Source organism: Nicotiana sylvestris, chromosome 9, assembly GCF_000393655.2.
Source record: "Nicotiana sylvestris chromosome 9, ASM39365v2, whole genome shotgun sequence".
Taxonomy (NCBI): domain Eukaryota; kingdom Viridiplantae; phylum Streptophyta; class Magnoliopsida; order Solanales; family Solanaceae; genus Nicotiana; species Nicotiana sylvestris.
The window spans coordinates 153,208,510-153,234,086 of NC_091065.1; the positions used below are offsets into that span (position 1 = coordinate 153,208,510).

General features: G+C 39.2%; 1 protein-coding gene and 1 long non-coding RNA gene across 2 annotated transcripts; both read right to left on the minus strand.

Annotated features, from left to right (window-relative positions):
• Positions 1 to 8,698: 8,698 nt before the first annotated feature.
• Positions 8,699 to 10,238, minus strand: LOC104231531 (uncharacterized). Its single transcript, XR_712096.2, has 3 exons — positions 10,094 to 10,238; positions 9,458 to 9,526; positions 8,699 to 8,921 (listed from the first exon to the last, which is right to left on the minus strand). It is a non-coding gene; the product is annotated as an uncharacterized lncRNA (long non-coding RNA).
• A 7,121-nt stretch (positions 10,239 to 17,359) lies between these two features.
• On the minus strand, positions 17,360 to 20,422 carry LOC138878440 (uncharacterized). Its single transcript, XM_070158118.1, has 6 exons — positions 19,761 to 20,422; positions 19,001 to 19,326; positions 18,599 to 18,943; positions 18,236 to 18,500; positions 17,934 to 18,116; positions 17,360 to 17,837 (listed from the first exon to the last, which is right to left on the minus strand). The coding sequence occupies exons 1-6, from the start codon at positions 20,420 to 20,422 to the stop codon at positions 17,360 to 17,362; spliced, it is 2,259 nt and encodes a 752-aa protein (XP_070014219.1).
• Between the last annotated feature and the right edge of the window lie 5,155 nt (positions 20,423 to 25,577).

The window sequence follows — 25,577 nt, forward strand, 5'->3', positions numbered from 1 at the left end:
CGTCATTATATGCCACCAGAGCTTAGGCGACCCAGAGTTGATAGGTTCTTGACCCTTTGATAGGGTAACATGAGTGTTCGGGAGTATAGTCTTCAGTTTGATTTATTGGCTAGGTATGCTCCCACTATTGTATCTAAGATGGAGGATCGGGTTCACCGGTTCATGATAGGATTAGAGCCTCACTTGCTTAACGCTTGTATATAGGTGTCACTTCAGCCAGACATGGATATTTCTCGTATTCAGGCATACGCTCAGGATGTAGAGGAGCGTAAACAGAAATAGTGGGCCGATCATGAGCATGATAGGGCCCAGAATATGAGAGCAAGGTCTTTGGGTCCTTCTGGTGAGTTTCGAGGTGGTCAGAGGCAGCAGTACTCGAGGTATCCATCCAATCCCTCGGCTAGCGCGCCCCTCAGTTTGGCGGTAAGAGATTTAATTGTTCTACATATTCAAGGTCTGGTCAGAATTCCAGGGCCTCAGGTTCTCAGTATATGGGTGAGTCAAATCAGATGAGGCAACCCTTGCCACGATGTACTCAATGTGGTAAGCAGCATACCGGGCAGTGCTATATAGGGTTAGGTGTTTGTTATACTTGTGGTTATCCAGGCCACGTTATGAGGGATTGTCCGATGAGAGGTGATGCAAGCATAGCTCAACCATCGGGATCTGCATCTGGTTCGTCCTCATCAGTACGCCCCTTTGGGCAAGGTCCCCAAGCACCAATAAGTCATGGTAGAGGCAGAGGTGGAGCATCTAGCTCGAGCAGCCCTCAAAACTGCATTTATGCATTGGCAGGACGACAGGACCATGAGTCATCGCCTGATGTTGTTACAGGTATATTATCAGTCTCCTCATATGATGTATATGCACTGATTGACCCAGGTTCCACCTTATCATATGTTACTCCGCTAGTTGCTGGTAGGTTTGGAATAAAACCTGAATTGGTTACACCTTTTGAGGTATCTACACTTGTTGGGGACTCGGTGATAGCTAAGCAAGTATATAGGGGTTTGTATAATAGTAGTTCATGGTCGAACTATCGTAGCAGACTTAATCGAGTTAGATATGGTAAAATTTGATGTTATAATGGGTATGGATTGGTCGGCTTCTTGTCATGCCAACGTTGATTGTAGATCAAAGATAGTCCGATTTCAATTTCCAGGGGAGCCTGTTTTGAGTGGAAAGGTAACATGGCATCGCCGAGAGGTAGATTTATTTCCTATCTCAAGGCAAGGAAGATGATCAGAAAGGGTTGTATTTATCACTTAGTTCGGGTTCAGGATGTGGAAGTGGAGTCACCAACCATTCAGTCCATCACTGTGGTGAATGAGTTTCCAATGTTTTTTCCCGAAGACCTTCCGGGTCTCCCGCCAAAGTGAGAAATTGAGTTCTCTATTGACCTACTACCAAATATTCACCCAATATCTTTTCCTCCCCATAGAATGGCCCCCTCAGAGTTGAACGAGTTAAAGGAACAACTAAGGGGCTTGCTTGAAAAAGGTTTTATCAGATCTAGTACGTCACCATGAAGAGCACCTATGTTGTTTGTGAGAAAGGGGGATGGTCCCTTACGAAGGTGTATTAATTATAGGCAGTTGAATAAGGTGACAATCAAGAAAAAGTACCTGCTCCCGAGGATTGAGGATTTATTTGATCAGTTATAAGGTGCCAAGTATTTTTCAAACATAGACTTGAGGACCGGGTACCATCAGGTAAGGGTAAAGAGGAAGATATTCCGAAGACAACATTCAGGACCAGATACGGGCACTTTTAGTTTCATGTTATGTCGTTCGATTTGACCAATACCCCAGCAGTATTTATGGATTCGATGAACCGTATTTTCATGCCCTTTTTAAGATCTGTTCGTAATCGTATTTATCAGCGATATCTATTGGTATATTATCGTTCAGCGGCTGAGCATGCAGATCACTTGCGTACTGTGCTCAGAGTTCTACAAAAAGGGAAGTTGTATGCAAAATTCTCTAAATATGAATTCTGGTTAAACTCTGTAGCTCTCCTTGGGCATATCATTTCGGATGAAGGCATCCAGTGGATACACAAAAAAGTGAGGCATTGAAGACTTGACCTAGACCCACAACACTGACGGAGGTTAGTAGCTTTCTCGGTTTGGCAGGTTATTACAGGAAACTTGTAACGGAATTTTCTTCTCTTCTAAGCACCTTCGACCAAAATAGTATGTGGTGTCTTTATTAATGTTCCGGAATAACATAAGGAAATTTATAATGCAAGTAAATTGAAGAAATGTTGTGAATAAGTATAAATAGATATGTGTAGGTCGCAAGCTAAAGTATGGTAGAGCGACAAGGTTTTAGGAAGATAGGAGGAATGATAAGAAAAGATGAGTGAAAAGGTAACGAGAATGTGTAAGTCCTTGGGAATAGGTTCATAAGAAAGCCGATGATTTCTCTAAGTTACAGAAGGCTCAGTATAGCCTGAAAGAACTTAAAGGAGTCTAAGACTAGTAACATTTAGAATAGATGAAATATTACCCTAATAGTGGGATAAAGGCGTAATTGTAATGGATAAAGGATGAAGTTTGGGCCTCCGAAGAGGGAATTTCCTGAATTGTAAAAAAATTAGGATACCCATGTAAGTTAACTCAGAAGGGAACTAAGTTTCAATGGACCAATCCTTGCGAACGGAGTTTCCAGGTATTGAAGGACAGATTAACTTCAGCACCGGTTCTATCGCTCCCAAAAAGGACCGATGGTTATGTTATCTATTGTGACGCTTCAAGCGTTGGATTGGATCGTGTGCTGATGCAGCTTAGTAAGGCTGTAGCTTATGCTTTTGGACAACTAAGTAAGCACTAGAAGAACTACTCGACCTACGATTTAGAATTAGCCTTGGTGATTCATGCACTAAAGATGTGGAGGCACTACTTGTATGGTATTCATGTTAGTATCTATGCGGATCATAAGAGCCTCCAGTATATCTGCAAGAATAAAAAAGAAAAAGAAAAGAATTGAATTTACGTCAAAGAAGATGGTTGTAGCTACTTAAAGATTATAACGTTGATATTTTATGCCATCCGGAGAAAGCGAACGTAGTAGCTGATGCCCTCAGTCGTAGATCTATGGGTAGCCTATCATATTTATAGCCCATAAGGTTCACCAGCTAGCTAGTCTTGGAGTTCGGTTACTGGACTCAAGTGATATTGTAATTACTATTCAAGATACGGCAACATCCTCCTTAGTAACTAAAGTAAAGGAACGCCAGCACGAGGATCCTGTGTTAGTTCATTATAGGGATACCACCCATCGGAAAGAGAAAACACCGTCTGAGATTACAGAAGATGGGGTCCTTAGATATCGAGAACGATTATGTGTGGCGTCCTTAGATATCGAGAATGATTATATGTCCCTAATGTTATAGGGCTACGTCAGCAGGTTATGTGAGAAACTCACTATTTTCGTTATTCTATCCATCCAGGAGCGACAAAGATGTATCATGATATTATATTGGTGGGACGGAATGAAAAAGGAGATAGCGGAGTTTGTTGCTCAGTGTCTTAACTGTCAGCAGGATAAGATTGAGCATAAAAAACCCCGGGGGATTATTGTAGGCTATGGAGATTCTGATTTGGAAATGGGAAGTAACCAATATAGATTTCATCGTAGGCTTACCTCGTACCCAGCGTAAGTTCGATTCGATGTGGGTGATTGTTGATAGGCTTACAAAGTCAGCCCATTTTCCGCCCGTTAGGACTACATATTCCTCAGAGGATTATACAAAGTTTATATTAAGGAAATTGTACGACTGCATGGTGTCCCTGTATCTATTATCTCGGATATAGGAGCTCAATTTATAGCTAACTTCTGGAGGTCCTTCCAAAAAGGATTGGAGACTTGAGTAAGTCTTAGTACATCATTTCATCCCCAGACAGACGGACAGACTGAACGTGCTATTCAAACACTGGAGGATATGTTACGAGCTTGTGTAATAGACTTCAAAGGTAGCTGGGATGATCATCTGCTGCTTATTGAGTTCGCATATAATAATAGTTACCATTCCAGTATTCGGATGGCTCCATACGAAGCTCTTTACGGACGGAAATGTAGATTGCCTATAGGGTGGTTCGATATTTGAGAATCTGGATTACATGGCCCAGACCTAGTTCATCAAGCCATAGAAAAAGTAAAGTTGATTTGGGATCGACTATTGGCAGCTCAGAGTCATCAGAAGTCATATTTTGACGTGCGGCGTCGAGATTTAGAATTCAGGGTTGATGACTGGGTATTCTTAAAGGTGTAACCTATGAAGGGTGTGATGAGGTTTGGCAAGAAAGGCAAACTTAGCCCACGGTATATTGGGCCTTATAGAATCATTCGGAAAGTGGGACAAGTAGCTTATGAGTTAGAATTACCCTCGGAGTTGGAGTCTGTCCATCCGGTTTTTCAAGTATCTATGTTACGGAAGTGCATTGGCGATCCTACCCGAGTGGTGCCCATGAATGATGTATAGATTACAGAAGACTTATCATATGAGGAAGTTCCAGTTGCCATCCTAGACCGACAAATCCACAAGCTACGGAATAAGAAAGTAGCCTCTGTGAAAGTACTTTAGAGAAACAACAATGTGAAATAAATGACTTGGGAGGACGAGAAAAACATGAAGTCTAGATATCCCTACCTATTTCGTCCTCCAGAGAAGGGTCCGACTGAGACATCATAATCATAAGGTACATGTATAAATTCTTGTGTTGGTTATTGTCGTTGGTTATGTGAGACCATTGTCGTTTTTCATAATTATGGTCCTGTGTGTCATTGGATTATTAAGCTTATATGGGAAGAGTTGGTAGTGGTGTTATTATAGAGGCGACCCTGCCAAAAGTTACATAGATCACGGGGAGTTTAACATTCGAGGACGAATGTTTCTAAGGGGGAAGGATGTTACATCTCGCATTTTCGTACGTTAAAAGTTTTGCCTTCGGTTAATACGTAGACTCGGGGATGAGATAATCTTGATGTTAACGTACATATGCTATTTATAACAAGTGATAAATAAGTGTTATGAATGATAAAGGGGTACACAGATTAAAGAAAACGAGTTTCGTTAAAAGTGGCCAATTTGGAATAAAATAGGGGCCAGCGATAATACCTGATAATTATGAACTAGTACCATGCAAGGTACCATATGACCACGGTAGTATAATATATATAGTATACATGAAGTATTTTTAAAATAAATAGAATTTTAAGTAATTTGTGGCAATTTTTAAATTATGCGAGTAATTGATTAATTACCGGGTAACAGAACATGACCTAGTAAACTAATAAGTGGATAAATAATTAATAAATTAAACCCCCCCCCCCACGCACACATGGCAAGAAGCCACAAAGCCTAGAAAATGACTAAGTAATCATAAATCTAGGTGGCTACCTAAGAATAACTTAATAATGACTTAAAGACTAAGTCTTAGAAAGACTTGTAAAACTTATCCAATCTGCCTTTAAGCTTCATTTAGTGTCTTTAGCTTCATTTTGTTGCTTTGGCTGAAACCAAGAGCGTTAGAACAGAAAACCAATTCGTCCAAAATCTTTAGCCAACCTTTCAATTAAAATTTCAAAGAGCAACCAAATTTCATTTCAAGACTTCAAGCAGAATTTCATCCATATTTCGCAGAAGCAGATTCGTTCAAATAATTCCAATAACAAGTATGTTAAGGCCCTCCCTTCTTTCTTTTGGCATGGTCCATATGATACTGAAGAAACGAGCAAATACATAGTTTTCATAAATTACTCTATTCATAGAAATAGTAAGAGTGTCGATATTCTTGATTTCCCCATTATTATTATCTTCTGTTCATGGGTCTCAGAATAATACGCAGTTGAAAAAGTTATCCGGAAGGAATATTGAGATTATTACGTATTTTTCATGCATTTCACTCATTTATACATATGAATTGACCCATGACTGGATGGTGTTATATATGTAAATATATGTATATAGGATATGGGAAAAGGTTACGGCGTTATATACGCACCACCACCTGATCAGCTGGTATATGTTGATGATATTGCCCATAGTGGTTTGATGATATGATGGGATGCTCTCAGTGGCTTGATGATATTATGTACACCCATACCTATGCATGACACGAGATTTATATGCATGTGCATGACGTTATGGACGTTTTAGAATTTACAAAGTTGTTTCTATATTCCATGTTTCATCTATGTCCTTTACGTACTAATTTTCATGCCTTACATACTCAGTACATTTTTCGTACTGACGCCTTATTTCACGGGGCCTGCGTTTCATGCCCGCAGGTGCAGGTAGGCAAGCTGACAGTCCCCCTTCTTAGGATCCCTAATCAGCGAGAGTTGACACGCTCCATTTGATCCAGAGATGCTTTTGATTTTGTTACGATATGTTTGTATATATACATGTATATGGGTATGACGTGGCTTAGTCCCGTCTTTGTACAGCTATGTTTCTATTAAAAGTCTGTAGACAGTATGTCTAGTTGGGTTATATGTGGCCTTGTCGGCTTTCAGTTTTGGATATATAGTTGTCTATAGCAGCCCTGCCTGCTTGCCCACTGTATTCTGCATGTATACGTACATATGCCTTGATGGAGGTTTCCTTCACGTATGTTAATTTCGTAATGCAGCAGATGTTATTCAAGTTCATATCTTAGACGCATGCTTAGGGGTGTTTGACAGGTAGGACTCAGGCACCCGTCGCGGCCCATCGATTTGGTTCGTGACAAATATTATAGGCATCCTTCACACGCGAGCTTAACATTATGGATTTTATGTACTAATTTTACATGGTAGAACTGCATAATCATATATATATATATATATATATATATATATATTGAGTTGTAGTGAGCTATTGAGCTGTAAAGGCGTATGGCTTCATTCATATCGAGGTATCAGTTAGGGAAAATTAATTATATCATGTTCCTATAGGACGTAAAATTTTATGTTCCTATTTGTTTGTGAATTAGGATCCATCCCTCATGAGCCACCTTTCCATGTTTCTCACTTGGTGACATACACGTGGATTTATGAGAAATCCATAAGTTTCTGACTCGATTATGATATCGATTGATGAGTTTGAGCATAAGGGTGAAAGATTTATTTACATTAAGTGATCCTTTATGCCTGTTCATACTTTCTTACATATTTTATTCATGTATATCATCCATATATGCTTTTATATATTTTTACACATATGTAGGACTTGTTAGCAGATTGTTGGACACTTAGAGAGTGTTAATTTGATGTAACGGTCAAGTCTTTATTATAGATATTTGATATTAGGCTATTGTCAATGCATTTCATATAAATGCTCGCTGATTGTGCATATCATTAAATATGTTGTTTTGATGCGTTGAACTTATTTAGCTGAGATAGGTTGCATCATTATCGTATGTCCTATCTGTGCATATTGTTATATACTTTGATTGTTACTAACTTTCTCTATTGTTGCTTTGTATATGAGTTGCACATGTTAAAATGAGTATCTTTTGTAAAACTTCGCCACTACTTCGTTGAAGTTGTCTTAATACTTACAAAATATTGTTTCGAAGTATTCATACTATTTTAGAGTTGAGATATTGTACAGTTCTAGAGCAAGCATTAAAGATATAGTAGTGTTGCATTTGCAAGTTGTCATCTTGTTCATAGTAGTTAATTTGAGAATTGTATATCAGTTTTAAATATTTAGGATAGATATTATTTTTTCATATATGTGTTGTATATTCTCATTCTTAGTCTTTTATGACTTGTGACCCTAATTCTAGGATAGTTATTGTAAATTTTGCGATTATAAATTATTATTTATATAGTTATCTTTTGTTGAGGATTACTTCTGTGTTGGTTGATTTGCAAGTTGGGTTAGATATCATTACAATTTGATGGAATATGGGTCGTGACACAATACATGCTTGCCAAGTTTATAAATAACACACTTCGGCGAGTTAAAATGGAAGCTTATGATCATAAGATAAATGAGTTTGGTTTGTAATTCAAAAGCACCAATTAAATTAAGGCAAATGAGTTTGGATTAATCACAATTATTCTATTCCATCATTATAAATAAATAGGGTTAAGGTTCAAATATGCCATTGAACTTTGTGAAATTGTTCAACTATGCCATCCATTAATAGTTTCGATCAAATTTGTCCCTGCCGTTATATATAAAATTGGTCTAAAATCTAAGTATGCTTATTTACTAGCGAAAGTTTTTCAATACATGTCCTTTGTAAAAGTTTAAAGTTACCCTTGAACTTTGCGAAATTGTTCTAATTTGCCCGTAAAACTTTACGAAAATTGTGGCGCTAAGGATATTTGACGGGAGATCCAATTTTTATTTGTGGTCCATTATTAGTTAGCCATCGAGAGAAGCAAATACAGAGTACGCTAATCAATAAAAATAATGAAGTAGCAATTAATGCAAAAATAAGACACCTTTATATGAAACATGTTAAAACCCCAAATAAAACACATAATATTTTCATATGCTCATTTTCCCCTAGTCAAATCATTAGTGGTTATACGAAATTGTTTCCATACTATTTGACGCATAAATAAAACTATCATGTAAAAAACATTTAATTCCGTAATAGATGAAGGAATATTATTGATAAGAAATAGTAATTATTATTTCCTTCAGGTTGTCGTTGTAATCTTGAGAAAAGTTCTGATATAATAAGAACAAAACATTATTAGAGACGCTGCTTCTTAAATATTATTCAGAACCGCAGAAGTTCTCACCAATAATTCAAACTTAAGCAACATAAATTGGTAACCCAATTGAAGTAGAAGAAATTAAGATCTTCATAAACGATAATATGGTAGAAATTAACGTGGTTTATTTGTTCATGCCAGTGGCATTGTAACGGCATCTGCTGTTACTAGTGTTTTGGTCTTCACTTGCTGCCCCACCTATATCAAAATATCACCAAAATTAAAAAGAATATTTTTAATATAAATAAGCTTCAAAAGTTTAGATTTATTGCAGATGGTGGGTTGATGCTAAGATTTTTTGTTAAAAGGGATTAAACTCTAAGAAGAGGTTATCGAGCTCTGAATAAATTATTTATATAGACTAAATGAATTTTGAAGAACTAATCTAAATAACCGCTTAAACTAAAAATAGCCGGCGGATATATAATCTATGTATACCGGATAAGAATAATAAATAGTGAATTCGGTCGGCTATTTGTGTAAATATCTCATGAATGTGTTTTGCTCTGATCCTCACAGGACGGATCTAGAGGCGGAGCTAGCCTATAGTATGCGAGTTCGACTGGACCCAGTTACTTTTGCTTAAACGTTGTATTTATACAAAAAATCAATTAAATATTTATAAATATTTAATTGCTAAGACTAACTATGAATACTGTGGCATATTCAAAACTCATAAACTTCAAGTTCTCGTGATGTTTGATTGATAAATGAATAATTAACAAAGTCCGAACCTCTTGCACTGTTTCCTTGGCAGACTGCACAGCAGTCCCAACCTTCTCCATCAATTGATTACCTTTTTCCTGATGCATCGCAAATTCATAAAATATCACAGTGTTATCTAGGAAGTAGTTGATAAAACAATTAAACTTCTTTTACGTATACTCGTATAGACATCTAGAGTAAAAAATAAGACAAATTTCATGCAGAAATGAAGAGTTTTTCCGTTCCAAAACGATACTGGTAGTGCCCGAAATCCATTACATGTTTTCACCAATGCAAATACCGTATATTATTTTTCATTAATACTTAAACAGATCCAACAAATATTTTTTATCTCTATTTGTTATTTAAAGTCATGGTCTCCTATTATTTTCATCAACTTTATTAAATATAAGCTCACTAAATGGAATGTTTAAATAAATAAATAAAAACTCCTATAGAACCTATGTCGAGAAACATGCTAAAACGCGCCCCTACTCGATGGAATGAAAGTAGTAAAACTAAGATTGTACCATGATTTTTTATATTGTAATGATATCTGGGTCAACTTGCATGCGATAACTCTATCATCAATATTTAAACTGATAAAAAAATCACCAACTAAAATTAAAAATCGCATGGAAGAGATAGTGAATATTAATGCAAACCTGGGCTTGGCCCTTAGCTACGCCAATATCGTAGCTCAATTTCTGATTTTCGTCCATGGTTTTTTGCTTTTGAACTTGGAAATATTTAGAAACAAGTAGTGGACACAATTAACTTAAACTCTTAGAGATCTTACAATTGCTTATGGATGTGTGTTTTTCGTTTTACAAAGACGTTGTATTTATAGATTTGTAAGCCAATCCAATGCTGACATCTGGAAATCTAGATTTGTAAGCTTAGGTAAGTGGTAAAACACATTCTTGGCCACAGGACTAGGAAGAGGTTTTTTTGTTTTATACTCTGCATTTATAGATTTTAATGCTAGTACAATACCGACAGTGAGATTTTTTAAGATAAGTGGTAAAACGCAATTTTGGCCACACGGGTACTAGGAAGAGGTTTTCTGTTTTGCACTCTGTATTTATAGATTTTAATGCTAGTCCAATGCCGACATCTGAAAATCTAGATTTTAAGATAAGTGGTAAAACATATCCTTGGCAAGTTGGCATAACGTGGGACTTTTTGGTGCGTATTTAAATTTAGTCAAGCCTCGATACAAATATCAAACACCAAATGAATTTTTTTTAAAAAAAAAAAAGGAATAGGAAGTGGATGAAAAACAGTCACTGACATTTGGGATGAGTGATTATGAGATTTAATTTCTATTAATTTGAGGTAAATTCGAAATTGTTCGAATTCTCTGATCATCAATTGTCACACGCCTGTTCTAACCCCTCCAAAAGATAATGTGTGTTATGAATTGTGGGTTAAAGAGTTTTTTCCAATTAAAGTGACAAATTTGAAATAGGGATTATTTTGTTATTCAGAGTCGCCACTTGGAATTGATTTTTGGGTGTTCCAAGTCACCTTTTATTTGATTCCTATTCAAAGGAAAGTTTGACTCTTTTATTATTGATCTGCGAAAACAAAGTCCGGGTAAGGAATTCTGTTAACCGGGGAGAAGGTGTAAGGCATTCCCCGAGTCCCGTGGTTCTAGCACGGTCGCTTTATTGACTATATTTGGCTTATACTATTTTTTGGATAACTTGTGTTTTATTGGTTCTCATCTTTTACCTATGTCTACTTTATTGCTTGATTAAAATTATGAAGAAAAAAAAAAGTTATCTTGAAATAAGTTACGCGTTCTAATACTTATTTTGTTATATATCACAATTATGTCACGGAGACCATACACATAGCCATGATATTTAATTATTTAAAGCGCACCTAAATAAACTAGCGCACTTGAAGTATTTTCCTAAACTAATTTAAGATTATTGTAAGGCAAAAAGTTATGGAATTGTTTGTGAAAAAGTGTATGATTTTAGATATTTGAATAAATAAATTATCATATACCAATACCCTACGTCCCAACAATTGAAGCCTAAACTTATTAGTGTCCAAATCTTCCAAACTTTTAGCAAGTTTAAATACTATATTTTCAGAAACATGATTAAACATATAACATTTAAAGATTGATTTACATTATTATTTATAAAGTTTAAAGATAAATAAATAAAATCACATAAAATAAGATAAAAAAAAGAGGGAAGAATAAACCTTTTAATGCAAGATTTCCAATTAAATGAGTCTCCAAGAATATGTACAATAACTCAGACGAACGCCGAACAAGCATAAGCAAAGATGATCATCAAAGCCGGTGAACAGAGCTCCAACGGAATCCTCGACCTCGACTGTTAACACCACTCTTTGGCGTGTAAAAGGGGATGTTTTGAAGTATTTTTTTGTTGGGTTTTGGGGTGTTGAATTGCTGAAAATTTTCGAAAGAAAGAGGAAGAAAGAATAACACGAGTAGAAATTATCGTAGCGTAGAAGAAGAAAAAAAAATTGTTTCTCTCAATTCTCCCCTCTCTTTTCTCTCCTTTCTCTCTTTTTCTTCTCAGATTTTCTCTTCTATTTATAGCAAAATCTTCGAAATTTTTCAGATTTTTTTTTTATTTTTTTAAAAATATTTTATTATTTTTTAATTAATAAAAATCCCGCTTACAATTTGCTTTTCTTTTTTATAAAAAGAAATCCCACCTTTATTTACTTTTATTTTTTAAATTCCAACTTTAATTACTTTTATCTTATTTAAAATCTCATCTTTTTTTTTTTACTTTTAAAAGAGGATTCCACTTATTTTACTTTTCTTAAAAAAACAATCCACTTTCTTTTGCTTTTCTTATAAAAATTCTACTTTCTTTTACTTTATTTTTTTTTAATTTTCAGCTACCTTTATATTTATTTTTTAATTCCAACTTTCTTTACTTTTTATTTTTTTAAAATTTTCACAAAACTTTACTTTTAATTTTCCACTTTCTTTTACTTTTTAAAAGAGAATTCCACCCACTTTTACTTTTATTTTTTTATTCCATACTTCTCTTTTTCTTATTTTTTATATCTCACCCGAAAATTAAAAAAAATTAATATTTTTCGGATTTTTTTTTATCATTTTAAAAATAAAAATAAAAAATAAAATAATAGTAATAGTAATAATTCACCTTTTAAAATTTTGTATTTTTACCCTATAATAAAAAGTGTAACAAAGCTAAAAATTATAGGTTAAAACTCCTAAAATATTTACATAGAAGAAGTGACAAAAAAATAAATATTGTCAAAAATTAGGTGCTCACAGCTGCCCCTCTTTGCTTGGAAACATGAAAAGTTTTCGAGCAAATATAAGGTGAGCCATGTAACTAATTTTTGAACATATCTTTATTCAAAAGGGAAGAATAAGGATAAGAGAAAAGAGAAAGGGTGCAACCGAGTCTTGGTTTTGTACAGCCTACATATTCCGGGTTATAGGGGAATCAGGTCGTGTGTAGTTCAAGGAGAACTGTGGAATGATGAGTTGAAAAGTCGAGTGAAGTTCCGCCGAGGCTCTGGTCCGTAAGTCTGTTATTACAACAAAAATAAAAAAGAAACTAAACAAGCCTATCAGCTATGAGTTACAAGATTCCTATCTATGAGTCTTCTAAAGCTTGATCTTGAGTCTTGGATGGTTCTTCATGCAGACTCTGATCTGAATCTTGATGCTCGTTAGCTGCAACCGCTGGTTCATTCTTCTTCAGCTTTTCAGATCAAAACGGAACATGCAGAGCTTGTGACTTCAACTATGTCTTGAGCAATCCACATCTTTCCTTCGCTTCTGCACTTTGGATTCACTTCTTTTTCTTTTTCTTTATTCTGGACTGAGACTCATTCTTTGGGCATCTCGAACCCTGTGCCTCGAGGTAAAACCTGCTCAGACACCAAAGCAAACAAACGAACGAAATTTTTCTGCCCCAGTTTTCACTAGGAAAATTTCGTGAGTTATTGTAACAAAATTCTAAACTACTTTTTTATTGAAAGCAATAAAATCAGGATTGTGTATCCTTGAGAAAAAGGGATTGAGGAGTGGGCCCTATATCTATACTAAAAGTCTACTAGGGAGTGGAGACCCTATGTTGGAAAGCTCAGCTAGGGATTAGTGTACCCTATACTGGTAAAGGAAATTTAACCCGGGGTTGGTGCCATGTATTACTGAAAAGGAAATGTAACCAGGGGTTGACACCCTGTATTACTGAAAAGGAAATGTAACCAGGGGTTGGTGCCATGTATTATTGAAAAGGAAATGTAACCAGGGGTTGGCACCCTGCATTACTGACCAAAAAAAAAATGTTGAATCCCCCTGGGTGATAAAGTTCTACCTGGGTTAAACTAACCAAAGCAAATCTGGGTGAAGAGTACTTCTACCCGAAAACTATGAGCCGGATCTCCCTAGGCAAAAAGGTTCTACATGGGTTAAGCTAATATAAAACAACCTGAGCGAAGAGTACTTCTACCCGGAACTATGAGCTGGATCCCGCTAGGCGAAAAGGTTATACCTGGGTTAAGCTAATGTAAAACAACCTGAGCGAAGAGTACTTCTACCCGGCACTATAAGCTAGATCCCCCTAGGCGAAAAGGTTCTACCTGGGTTAAGCTACTGTAAAAACAACTTGAGCGAAGAGTATTTCTACCCGGAACTATAAGCTAGATCCCCCTAGGCGAAAAGGTTCTACCTGGTTTAAGCTAATGTAAAAACAACCTGAGCGAAGAGTACTTCTACCCGGAAATATAAGCCGGATCCCCCTAGGCGAAAAGGTTCTACCTGGGTTAAGCTAAGTAAAAATAACCTGAGCGAAGAGTACTTCTACCAGGAACTATGAGCTGGATCCCCTTAGGCGAAAAGGTTCTACCTGGGTTAAGCTACGTAAAAATAACCTGAGCGAAAAGTACTTCTACCCGGAACTATGAGCTGGATCCCCCTAGGCCAAAAGGTTCTACCTGGGTTAAGCTACATAAAAATAGGAGGTGGGAACAATAGTGACGTATTCCAAAAGTAAAAGAAAAATGGAGATTTTAAGGAACTTACGTTTGGTGACATTCATTCTTTTAGAATCACCATTCTGCATGCTTTGTTCCTGCTTCAAAAAAGAAAAATTTGTGAGGTTTCAAAGTGGTGGTTGGTTTGTGGCCTTGATGCCCTGAGTAGCTTGATTCACGGCCACTACTATCGAAGAACCGATTCTGTCAGCGTGGTACCGAGATGTCCATGGTACCGCTACCCTTGTCTCTAAGGCAAGGCTATTTTTTCTTTAAAATCAAGCACAGTTGTCTTGCACCCAGTATCAGTTTGTGTCCGTAGTGCTTATCAACTTTTCTTATGAAGCAGGTTTTGCTTAGGCGACCTTTTCAGTTTCTTTGAGACACTTTGTTCGTCTTATCAAATGAGATCACAGATGGATTCGTGCCTTCGTCAATGCCATATATGCCCCAAATTGTGCTCGACATTACAGGGAAACTGTAGCAAGTTTTGCAGCCCTTTCTTTGCTTCGATTTTGATGCAGGATTAGACCGAAAGGGACTCAAAGAAAATTATGGGTAAAAACAGAATAATAATTGGAAGCGAAAAAGAACTGTGCTTAAACAAAAGGTGTCCCTTTCGGGGAAAGGAATATGGAGACTTATCTAAAGGTATGTGCCGACTTCAATGAATGATGACATGCATTTTGGACTGGATGCCTGATCTGTCTACGCTATCTAATTATCAAAATCTGCCGCAAATGTTCATCTTCCATTTGTCTTGGTTGTGCTCCTGCCGGAGAATCGAAGACCCTCATTCGGCTAGTAGCGCCCTTTGCAGGTTTTCGCTAACTAACCTCTCTCATTTCTCTACTAACCATCGCCTTATGGTGCCCATCTGGGTTTTCACCAATAAGACTCTCTCATTTCTTTGTTCACGATTGCCTTATAGTGCCCGTATGGGTTTTCACTGATACGACTCTTTTTTTTGGCTAAGATACTACATGAGGGCGGTTACCTAACGCCCTTGGCATGAGAACTTCAAACATTCTCAAACACATCTATCAGAAGTTCTTGAAAGGTAAAAAAGGTGAAATGAACCTTGAAACGAATTACAACTTTTGGAAACCGTTTTTACGGAAAACCCGTGAAATAAAACAAATTTCTGCCCCAGTTTTAGAGTATTGGGAATATGGATATTTTGTTCTGATGGGACCGAACCCAGGGTAAGGCTGCCTACGTTTCCTTTCGGAATCAGGTCTGACGTAGTTCAATGCAAGGATTTTTTATTTTTTATTTTTTGCTTTTTTTTTCAAGTATACCGGTAGACAAATACGGATCAAAAGGCTTAACAAAAGGGTGACACCTATTTGGAGTAGCGAGCAAATGATAGCCTTTGTCACTTCAATCTGAGAAAATCAATGCGTGAAATTCTACAGTGGGTATATATCAGACATAATATCTTTTGATTGCATCTACGTTAATAGTCATGTATGGTACCCGTCCTTCTTCATCTACCAAGTGCAAGGCCCCTTTTGGTAACACTTTCTTGATGATGTAGGGTCCTTGCCAGTTCGGGGCGAACTTTCCTTTAGCTTCTACCTGGTGCGGAAGGATGCGTTTCAACACCAGCTGGCCTACCTCAAACTGCCTTGGGCGCACTTTCTTATTGTAAGCGCGTGCCATTCTTTGCTGGTACAACTGGCCAAAACACACTGCTGTTAGCCGTTTTTCATCGATCAACATCAGTTGTTCTAATCGGGTCTTGACCCACTCAGTGTCTTCAATCTCTTATTCCATAATAATTCCGAGAGAGGGAATTTCGACTTCAGCGGGTATTACAGCTTCAGTTCCATGTACAAGCAGATACGGAGTTGCACCAACAGATGTGCGAACAGTCGTGCGGTATCCCAAAAGAGCAAAAGGCAGCTTTTCATGCCATTGCCTGGAACCTTGGATCATCTTCCGAAGAATCTTCTTGATGTTCTTGTTTGCCGCTTCAACGGCTCCATTGGCTTTTGGCCGGTGAGGGGCAGAATGGCGATGCATGATTTTAAATTATTCGCATACCTCCTTCATCAAATGACTATTTAGATTGGCTACATTGTCAGTGATAATGGTCTTTGGGATACCAAAGCGACAGATGATGTTGGAGTGAAAGAAATCTACCACTGCTTTCTTGGTGACTGCTTTGAAAGTGACGGCCTCCACCCACTTGGTGAAGTAATCAATTGCAACCAAAATGAATCTATACCCATTTGAAGCCTTTGGCTCGATCGGCCCAATGACATCCATTCCCCAATCAACGAACAGCCAAGGAGAGGACATGGGATGCAACTCCAAAGGAGGCGAGTGAATCAGATCACCATGAATCTGGCATTGGTGACACTTGCGAACAAATATGAAGCAATCTCGCTCCATAGTAAGCCGATAATACCCTGCCCGCAGAATCTTCTTTGCCAAAACATATCTATTCATGTGAGGTCCGCATACCCCTGAATGCACTTCAATCATGATACGCTCTGCTTCTGTAGCATCTATGCATCTCAACAAGTTTAAATCTGGGGTCCTCTTGTACAGAGTTTCCCCATTCAGGAAGAACCATTGGCGAGCCGCCTTATAGTTCTTTTTTTATATCCTTTGGCATGCTCTGGATATTCTCTTGTTTTCAGGAATCGTTTGATGTCATGATACCATGGTTCACCATCTGGTTCCGTCTCGATTATATTGCAGTAACCGTGTTGATTCCGAACTTGGATTTCTAGTGGGTCAACATGAGTGTTGCCTGGATAAGGGAGCATCGAGGCTAAAGTGGCCAAGGCATCGGCTAGCTCGTTGTGAAACCTGGGAATGTACCTGAACTCGATGGATCTGAATCTTTTGCTCAAGTCTTGCACACATTGTCTGTACGAAATAAGCTTGATGTCTCGAGTCTCCCATTAACCTTGGGCTTGCCGGATAATCAAGTCAAAATCTCCCATAACCAATAGTTCATGCACATCCAGATCGATGGCCATTTTCAAACCCATGATACAAGCTTCGTATTCTACCATATTATTGGTACAGAAGAACCGAAGTCGGGCTGTTGCAAGGTAATGATGTCCAATAGGTGAGATGAGGATTTCCCCAATCCCAACTCCTTTGATGTTGACAACCCCATCAAAATACATTTTCCATACAGGGTGATCGTCTAAAACTACTTCCTCTATTGAGTTAACCTCTTCGTCTGGGAAGTATGTGCTAAGTGGCCTGTACTCATCATCAACTGGATTCTCTGCCAAATGATCTGCCAAAGCCTGTGCTTTCATCGCGGTACGAGTGACATAGACGATGTCGAACTCTGTAAGCAGGATTTGCCATTTTGCGAGCCTGCCAGTGGGAATTGTCTTTTGGAAGATGTACTTCAAAGGATCCATTCTGAATATGAGGTAAGTAGTGTAGGCCAAAATATAATGTCTCAGCTTCTGAGCGACCCAAGTCAAGGCACAACATGTCCTTTCTAAAAGGGTGTACTTAACCTCATAATTGGTGAACTTCTTGCTCAAATAGTAGATTGCGTGTTCCTTTTTGCATGTTGCATCATGTTGCTCCAGAACACATCCAAAGGAATTATCCATCACTGATAAATATAAAAACAAAGGCCTACCAGGTTCAAGTAGGACCAGTACAGGGGGTTTTGATAGATAATCTTTGATCCTGTCAAAGGCTTTTTGGCAATCGTCCGTCCACTTGATAGCGGCATCCTTTTTAGCAACTTAAAGATGGGCTCGCATGTGGTTGTGAGCTAAGAAATGAACCTACTGATGTAGTTCAACCTCCCGAGTAAACTCATGACTTCCTTTTTGTTCTTCGGAGGTGGAAAATCTCGAATGGATTTTATCTTAGATGGATCCAGTTCAATGCCTCTTCGGCTGACTATAAAACCGAGGAGTTTCCCATATGGAACCACAAATGCACACTTGGCTGGATTAAGCTTAAGGTCATACCTTTGAAGCCGTTCGAAGAACCTTTTCAAATCGCACACGTGATCAGCCTGTGTCTTTGATTTTATGATGACATCATCGACATATACTTCAATCTCTTAATGCATCATATCGTGAAAATGGTGGTCATGACCCTCATGTAAGTTTCCCCTCCATTCTTTAAACCGAATGGCATGACCCTGTAACAATAATTACCCCATGGAGTGGTAAAAGCGATTTTTTCTGCATCATCTTCATCCATTAGAATTTGGTGGTACCCAGCATAGCAATCCACGAATGATTGTATCGCATGCTTTGCGCAATTATCTACAAGAATATGGATATTTGGCAAAGGAAAATTATCCTTTGGACTTGCTTTGTTCAGGTCCCTGTAGTCAACACAGACTCTGGTCTTTCCATCCTTCTTCGGCACAGGCACAACATTCGCCACCCAGGTGGTGTATCGGACAGCTCTGATCACATTGGCGTTCAGTTGCTTCATTATTTCCTCTTTGATTTTGTCACTCACATATGTTTCAAATTTTCGTTGCTTTTGTTGGACTGGTGGAAAATCAGGATACGTAGGAAGCTCATGAACCACTAGATCGACACTTAAACCCGGCATATCATCGTAAGACCAAGCAAACACATATCTGTATTCAAATAAAAGTTGAATCAAGGCATCTCTGGTTTTCTGTTCGGTGTGAATGCTTATCTTCATTTCTCTAATTTCTTCAAGACTTCCGATATTAATTGGCTCAGTTTCATTGAGGTTGGGCTTAGGCTTGTTTTCAAATTGTTCCAACTCTCTTTTTATTTCCTCAACAACCTCATCTTCATCATATTCCACCTCTTGATGCATTATTTCGATATTAGACAGCTTTTTAAGATCTGGGCGTGAATTCCTCATGCATGTCATGTTATTAAAGCCGGCATTAACAAAACTGAAATGGAAATAAAATGACAGGAATTAGGAAAAGGGAAAGATACAAACTTAATACGAAACTGAACTGCATTTTATTGAATTCGAAAGTATAGAAAGGTTAACATTAAAATAAAACAATCACACTGAGATGTTTGGATTACAACCCTTAAAGTAACCCAAAAATACAAAAAAGAAGCTGAAAAAGCAAACTACAAAGACTCCTTCCTTGTGGGGAGAGGAGTTGTTTCCCAGTTGGTGAGCATGGTGGCTGGGTCAATTAGTTGCATATCGGCACGACTAGTGCCTTCACCGTCCTGGATCATATTCACTTCAGAAAATATCTAGCTGAGGCCATGACAAATTTCATCAATGTTTGCATGCGCTGAGGAATTTTGAACCTCTTGGAGTCATGGCTTGACAAAAGTGTAGAAAATGTGAAGGATAGGTTGTTACAAGACCCATCCATGCTTTTTGTGGTGCTTGGCTTTGTTTTTATCTGCTTGTGTTGGCCTGAAGCCTAAACCAAAAGTACCCCGGTTACCGAACAGAGAAATAAGCTCTGAAATTCCTTGCAATGATTCCCCCAAGCCTTTCCCTGGCTCATAACCTTGTCTCATTATAACCGCAGCCACCATTATAGATGTGGTGGAAAGACGAGGATGTAGAATGGGATTTTCTTCCTCAACATGGTCCACAGAAACCACTTTGAAAGCTTGATAGACAATGGACTCACACCCTTCCTTGGCCTCAATGCACGGGATTAACGGGTCTTTATAAATGGATGACTCGTCTTCTCCGTGAACAATAATCTCTTGCCTATTGTGTTCGAACTTGACCATCTGATGCAATGTGGATGGTACAGCTCGAGCCATATGGATCCATGGCCTTCCAAGAAGAAAGTTATAAAAAGTGTCCATGTCCACTACTTGGAAGACATTTTCAAAGTCAACCGGCCCAATCGTCATAGTGAGGTTGATCTCCCCAATGGTATCTCTCGCTGAACTGTCAAAAGCCCGGATGTGAACATTGCTGGGTCGGATTCTGTCTGTGTTGATCTTCATGCCTTGCAAAGTAGAGAGAGAGCATACATCTACACTCGAGCCTCCATCGACCATGACTCGTTTTACATAATGCCCCTCACATTTGACGACCAGGTGCAAAGCCCTATTGTGCCCGGCTCCTTCCTCGAGAAGTTCATCATCAGTAAAGGAGATTCTGTTTACCTCGAAAAAATCCATTAGCCATATTCTCCAACTCATTCACTGTGGTCTTCTCTGAGATATATGCCTCGTTTAAGGTCTTGATTAGTACACGGGCATGCTCTTTTGAGTGTAGGAGCAGAGATAGTAGAGAGATTTGGGCAGAAGTCTTTCTTAGCTGTTCAATGATTGAGTAGTCATGAACTTTCTTCTTTTTCAAAAACTCTTCTGCCTCTTCTTCCGTGATAGATTTCTTTATTGGCAATTGTCCCTCTCTGATTTTCTTGGCCTTTCTCAACTCCTCTGGAGAGTAACACCTCCATGATCGAGTCAAACCTCCAGTTTCCCCCACTTCTTCTATGATTTCCTTGCCTTTGTATGTCATCACAGTTTTGTTGTAGTTCCAAGGAATAGTTTTTGTATTTGTCACAGGGGGTTGCATGGCAGGTCTGATTATGATCAACTCTGTTATACCGTTTGTACTACCCTATTTCTGCCTTGTGATGGGGTGGCCTGCAAGGACATACAACCTTGGGCTTGGAACATTAGAGCGAATTTCCAATCTCATGACCTTGGGAACAAATAAAGTTACATTTTCTGAACTCGGGGTGCCTTTCACAAACAATGGCACATCTTGGATCGGACTTACATCCCATTTGGTTCCCTCTTGAATTGTTCCCATGGTCATCTCTGCCTGATTAAACGGCCTGCATTCTAGATCTCGTCCAATCATTCCTACAAAATGAACATCGTTGTGTGCTGGCAATGGGTTGTTTGTAACATTGGGAGGTTCTTCGCCATTTGTTACCACAATCAACTTTTCAGTGATGAGTCTTTCTAGGATTTGCTTGAAATCTATATGAATCGGGATGCATATAGTGGGGAGCGATGGGTCCAATCACGCCCATCTATTTCAGCTTCCGAAAAAGACTAGAGTATGGTTTAGCCAATGGGGTGAATTTTTCCACCGGCCTCTACTCTCGACCGTAATCCTGCTTGGGACGAGCATTATAGGATGCCCGAAAATTTTGTTGCTGAGGTCGGGGGGCCCTTGGAGCTGGTGCCTGTACCTGTTGATTGGGAGGCCGAGCATATGATTGAGAATTGAACATTGTATATTGCGGTGGGCCCATAGAGTATTGAGGAATCGGCGGGGGATAATAATGTTGAGGGTAGCTGGATTGCCCCTGCTGAACTTGCACATAATGGTGTGATGCCCCTCTTTGAAACTTCCTAGATCCCGAAGCCATCATGGACCCTCCATCTCTCTTCTTTCTATTTGCCAAACCTCCCGACCCATTTTGGATAGCTTGGGTGGTGGCTTTGATAGCAGCTTGACTTACAATTCTACCGGTCTTGAGGCCATTTTCGACTATCTCCCCTATTTTGATTGCTTCTGCAAAAGGTCTACCCATTGCGGACATCATGTTCTGAAAGTAATCAGGCTCTTGAGCTTCCAGAAAAACAGTGATCAACTCGTGGTTATCCATGGGTGGCTTAACTCTAGCCGCTTTCTCCCTCCACTTGATGGCATATTCCCTAAAGCTTTCGGTCGGCTTTTTCTTCATATTGGACAAAGAATTACGATCCGACGCAATATCAATGTTGTATTGGAATTTCTTGACGATGGCCTGGGCCATGTCGTCCCAGACATGCCAGTGAGAGATGTCCTGGTCAATGAACCACTCAGAGGCTACCCCTATAAGACTTTATCCAAAATATGCCATCAACAATTCTTCTCTTCCGCCTGCACCCCTCAGCTGGTTGCAGTACCTTTTCAAGTGGGCGATAGGGTCGTCGTGTCCATCATACTTCTCGAATTTTGGGGTCTTGAAACCTAGTGGCAAATGGATGTGAGGGAACATACACAGATCATTGAACGAGACACTTTTGTGACCACCTATTCCCTGCATGTTCTTTATGTTTTGTTCAAGACTTTTCACTTTCCTGGCCATCTCATCCGACTCACTTGTCTTTGCAGGCTTTTCATTTTCTGTTGGTGACTCGTACTGAGGAGTCTGATTGTAGGGAGCTGAGGACCTGAAAGCCATATTTGGGGAGTATATTGGCCATCATAAACCTGAGGTAGTGGCTCGTTGTTGGGTCTCGTCACAGGTGGTGGCGGTGGTATTGTATATAACGGTGCGCCAGACACAACTAGAGGGGTGTTCCTAAACGGTGCGACTGGAGGTCGCATATTAAAAGTACCGGGGCAGCATGAAGGCTGTAGTTTGGCACATACCCTGGTGGTAGAATGGGATTGCTCGTTGCATGGAGCGGTGTCTGAGTAGCCTGGGGAATGGTGGATGTTCCCTCTAAAGGACCCTGGGGTGGAGGTCGACCGGAAACCCAAGCTTGATATACATCTGACAGTTGTTGTCTCAATTTTCTTATTTCTTCCGACTCTTGCTCAACTGACTGACCCTGCGGATTGTCACTGACCAACTCGATTTCATCGTTGTTATCCATTACTACTGGTCCCTTAGATCTTGTGAAGTAATGATGTGTTGCCAGATTCACCACAAACCAACCACCTTAAACTTACTCTCTATAAGGGACAACAAACGTGTTAGGGTTAGACATTTTATAGATATGAATTACACATAACATTCCAAGCTCCTAACATCATCACCGTTTCGAAAATACATTTTGGAAGGCTTCATGTTTCATTTCGGCTTATCAAGTTGCTTCTTATTGGTGCCTTCCCACCCCCCCTTTTTTTTATCAAGTTACACTCCCCCCATTTTGATCCCAGCTTAGATTCATTGAAAAATATTTTGATCGAACCTTTTGTGGGTTGCCTACGTATCATGTCGCCGCATGAATCAGATCATTACGTAGTTCAGGGACATGACCTTTTTTTTTACAAAACAAACATCTTTTGGGTTCATTTTCAAATTTTTCTAAACAAAATCTTTTTCATATATATATATATATATTATTTTTTATACAAGACTTAAGAAGAAGCAATTGCATAAAGATAAACAAGACCAGACTTGACTCAAACAGACTTTTTAGGATAAAAGGCAAAACAACGAGACTCAAAACACCAAAAGACTCTTACAGGATCAAGAATAACAAAGGACTGATAACTAAAAAAAAGGACTTTGATTTTTGTAGTAGAAATTCACCAGCATCGTTGTAATCAAGGCATTTTTTCCTGCGGCTGACCCCCAACATTGTGGTATATTCTTCCAGGTCTGCAGATATATGACGAGCAACGTTCAATGATACTTATGCAAACCGATCAGGCGTCATTCCCTGACAAATCCTGCACGCTCTTGAGGTATATGTGGCTACCTCGAGGATCTTTCCCTTAATGTATTCCTGAGACACATACAACTCTTGATTTTGCTGACCACGGGTCTCAGCTAGATCCAGCGCATCCTGCTCGCGGTCCAAGGCCATATCTTTCTGGCGCCGAACTTCTAGCAACTCTACTTCTAACTAATTGATCACCTTTTGGTAGTCGTGCCTTTCTATTTCAAACTCCGCGATCTGGCTCTCCTTGCTTGACTCAACTTCCCCTATCTGATCCCTCAGACCTTGGATTAATAGAGCAAAACCTCTACGCTCTTGATCACGGACTACCCTGAAATGGGCTTCTTTCTCTTCTTGTTGCTGAGCGGTTGTGACTATGTTCTTCTTTCGAATTTGGGCTTTGAGTGCTCGTTTCTCTCGTGCCCATTGAGCCTTTTACCGCTCAAAATCAACCTGTTGTACGTCCAAGTCTGTCTCCAGAATGCCCTTATCTCCTTGTAAAGTGTCAATACGAGATTGGAACTCTTGTGCCGCTTCCCTTCTGGTTTCTCTAACTCTGACCTCGGTCTCCTTCTCACAATCAACTGCGTGCCGTATGGATCTTTCTGTCCTTTGCTCTGGGATAGCCTGGTTGTGAAACCACTCAAGGTATGCGAGGCTTACCTCCCCACATTCACGATCAACTACCATCTCGTCTAAATCAGAAAATCGACTACCAAACCAAACATTTTGTGCATATGACTCCCTTGGAGGTTCCTCTCCCTTGAATTCCCGCACGAACGGGCGCATGTCCTCAATCGGGGGCCTCTTTTGCTCTCTCCCTAACTGGCGCATGACGCATAGAGGCGCGTAGGGTTGGAAACCTCTGAAACCCATGAGAATGAAGAATGGGCGATACGTCGACATATGCATGACCCTAGCAGAAGGGAACCAATAGTAGTTCCAAGTGATTCTATCAACATTCAATGAACCAAGTAATTTCTGCCATACCCTCACCCCCTCTGGAAGATTACAACTTGCGACCATGTCTGGGTGGCATCCAATGTAATTCAACCAGTTTTCATTGAAATTTATTACTATTGGATGATGATAAAGGTGCTCTATGAACCACATCTGTAGTAGAATGTTGCATCCCTCGAAGTAATCTTCACCCTCTTGGCAGCGGGTCAAAGCTCAAAAAATATCTCCCAAAATCATGGGAAGAATGGTATGATCCTCGTTACTTTGCAAATATGAGACCACCGCAACCAATCGAATTCTGATGCGCCTACCACGCTCTAGAAAGACCATGATTCCTAGAAATGATATCATGAACGCGAAGATTCTCAACTCCCTCCAAGCATCATAACTCAACTGGTTGACGAATTCTATGCCCGAGAAATTTTCGAACCCTTTCTCGTCCCCAAACCTGTCATAGAGATATTCCAACGGAACCCAACCTTCGTTTAAGCAAACCATTGGAATTCGATGGAGGCATAATTTCTTTAAAAAGTTGTTCACACCAACATTTCTTGGAGCAGCAGGCTTTTTCCCACGAAGGTCTCTCCCCAATCCAGTGAGCCCACCTAATTCTTCCAATGTGGGCGTCATTTCACAATCTTTGAACCTGAAGACATTGTTTGCGGGGTACCAATAACCCACTAGAGCCTCGATTAAATCTCTGTTAGGCTTAATTCCCATGATGTTTGTGAGGAACTTGAGGTGCTTAAATACTTGATTTTGTTCCCATGTAGCAAAACTAGCCCACCAATTACAGAGACTACTCGGGGTCTTATCTCTGATCAAGAACATAGGAGGTGTCTCGTCCCTT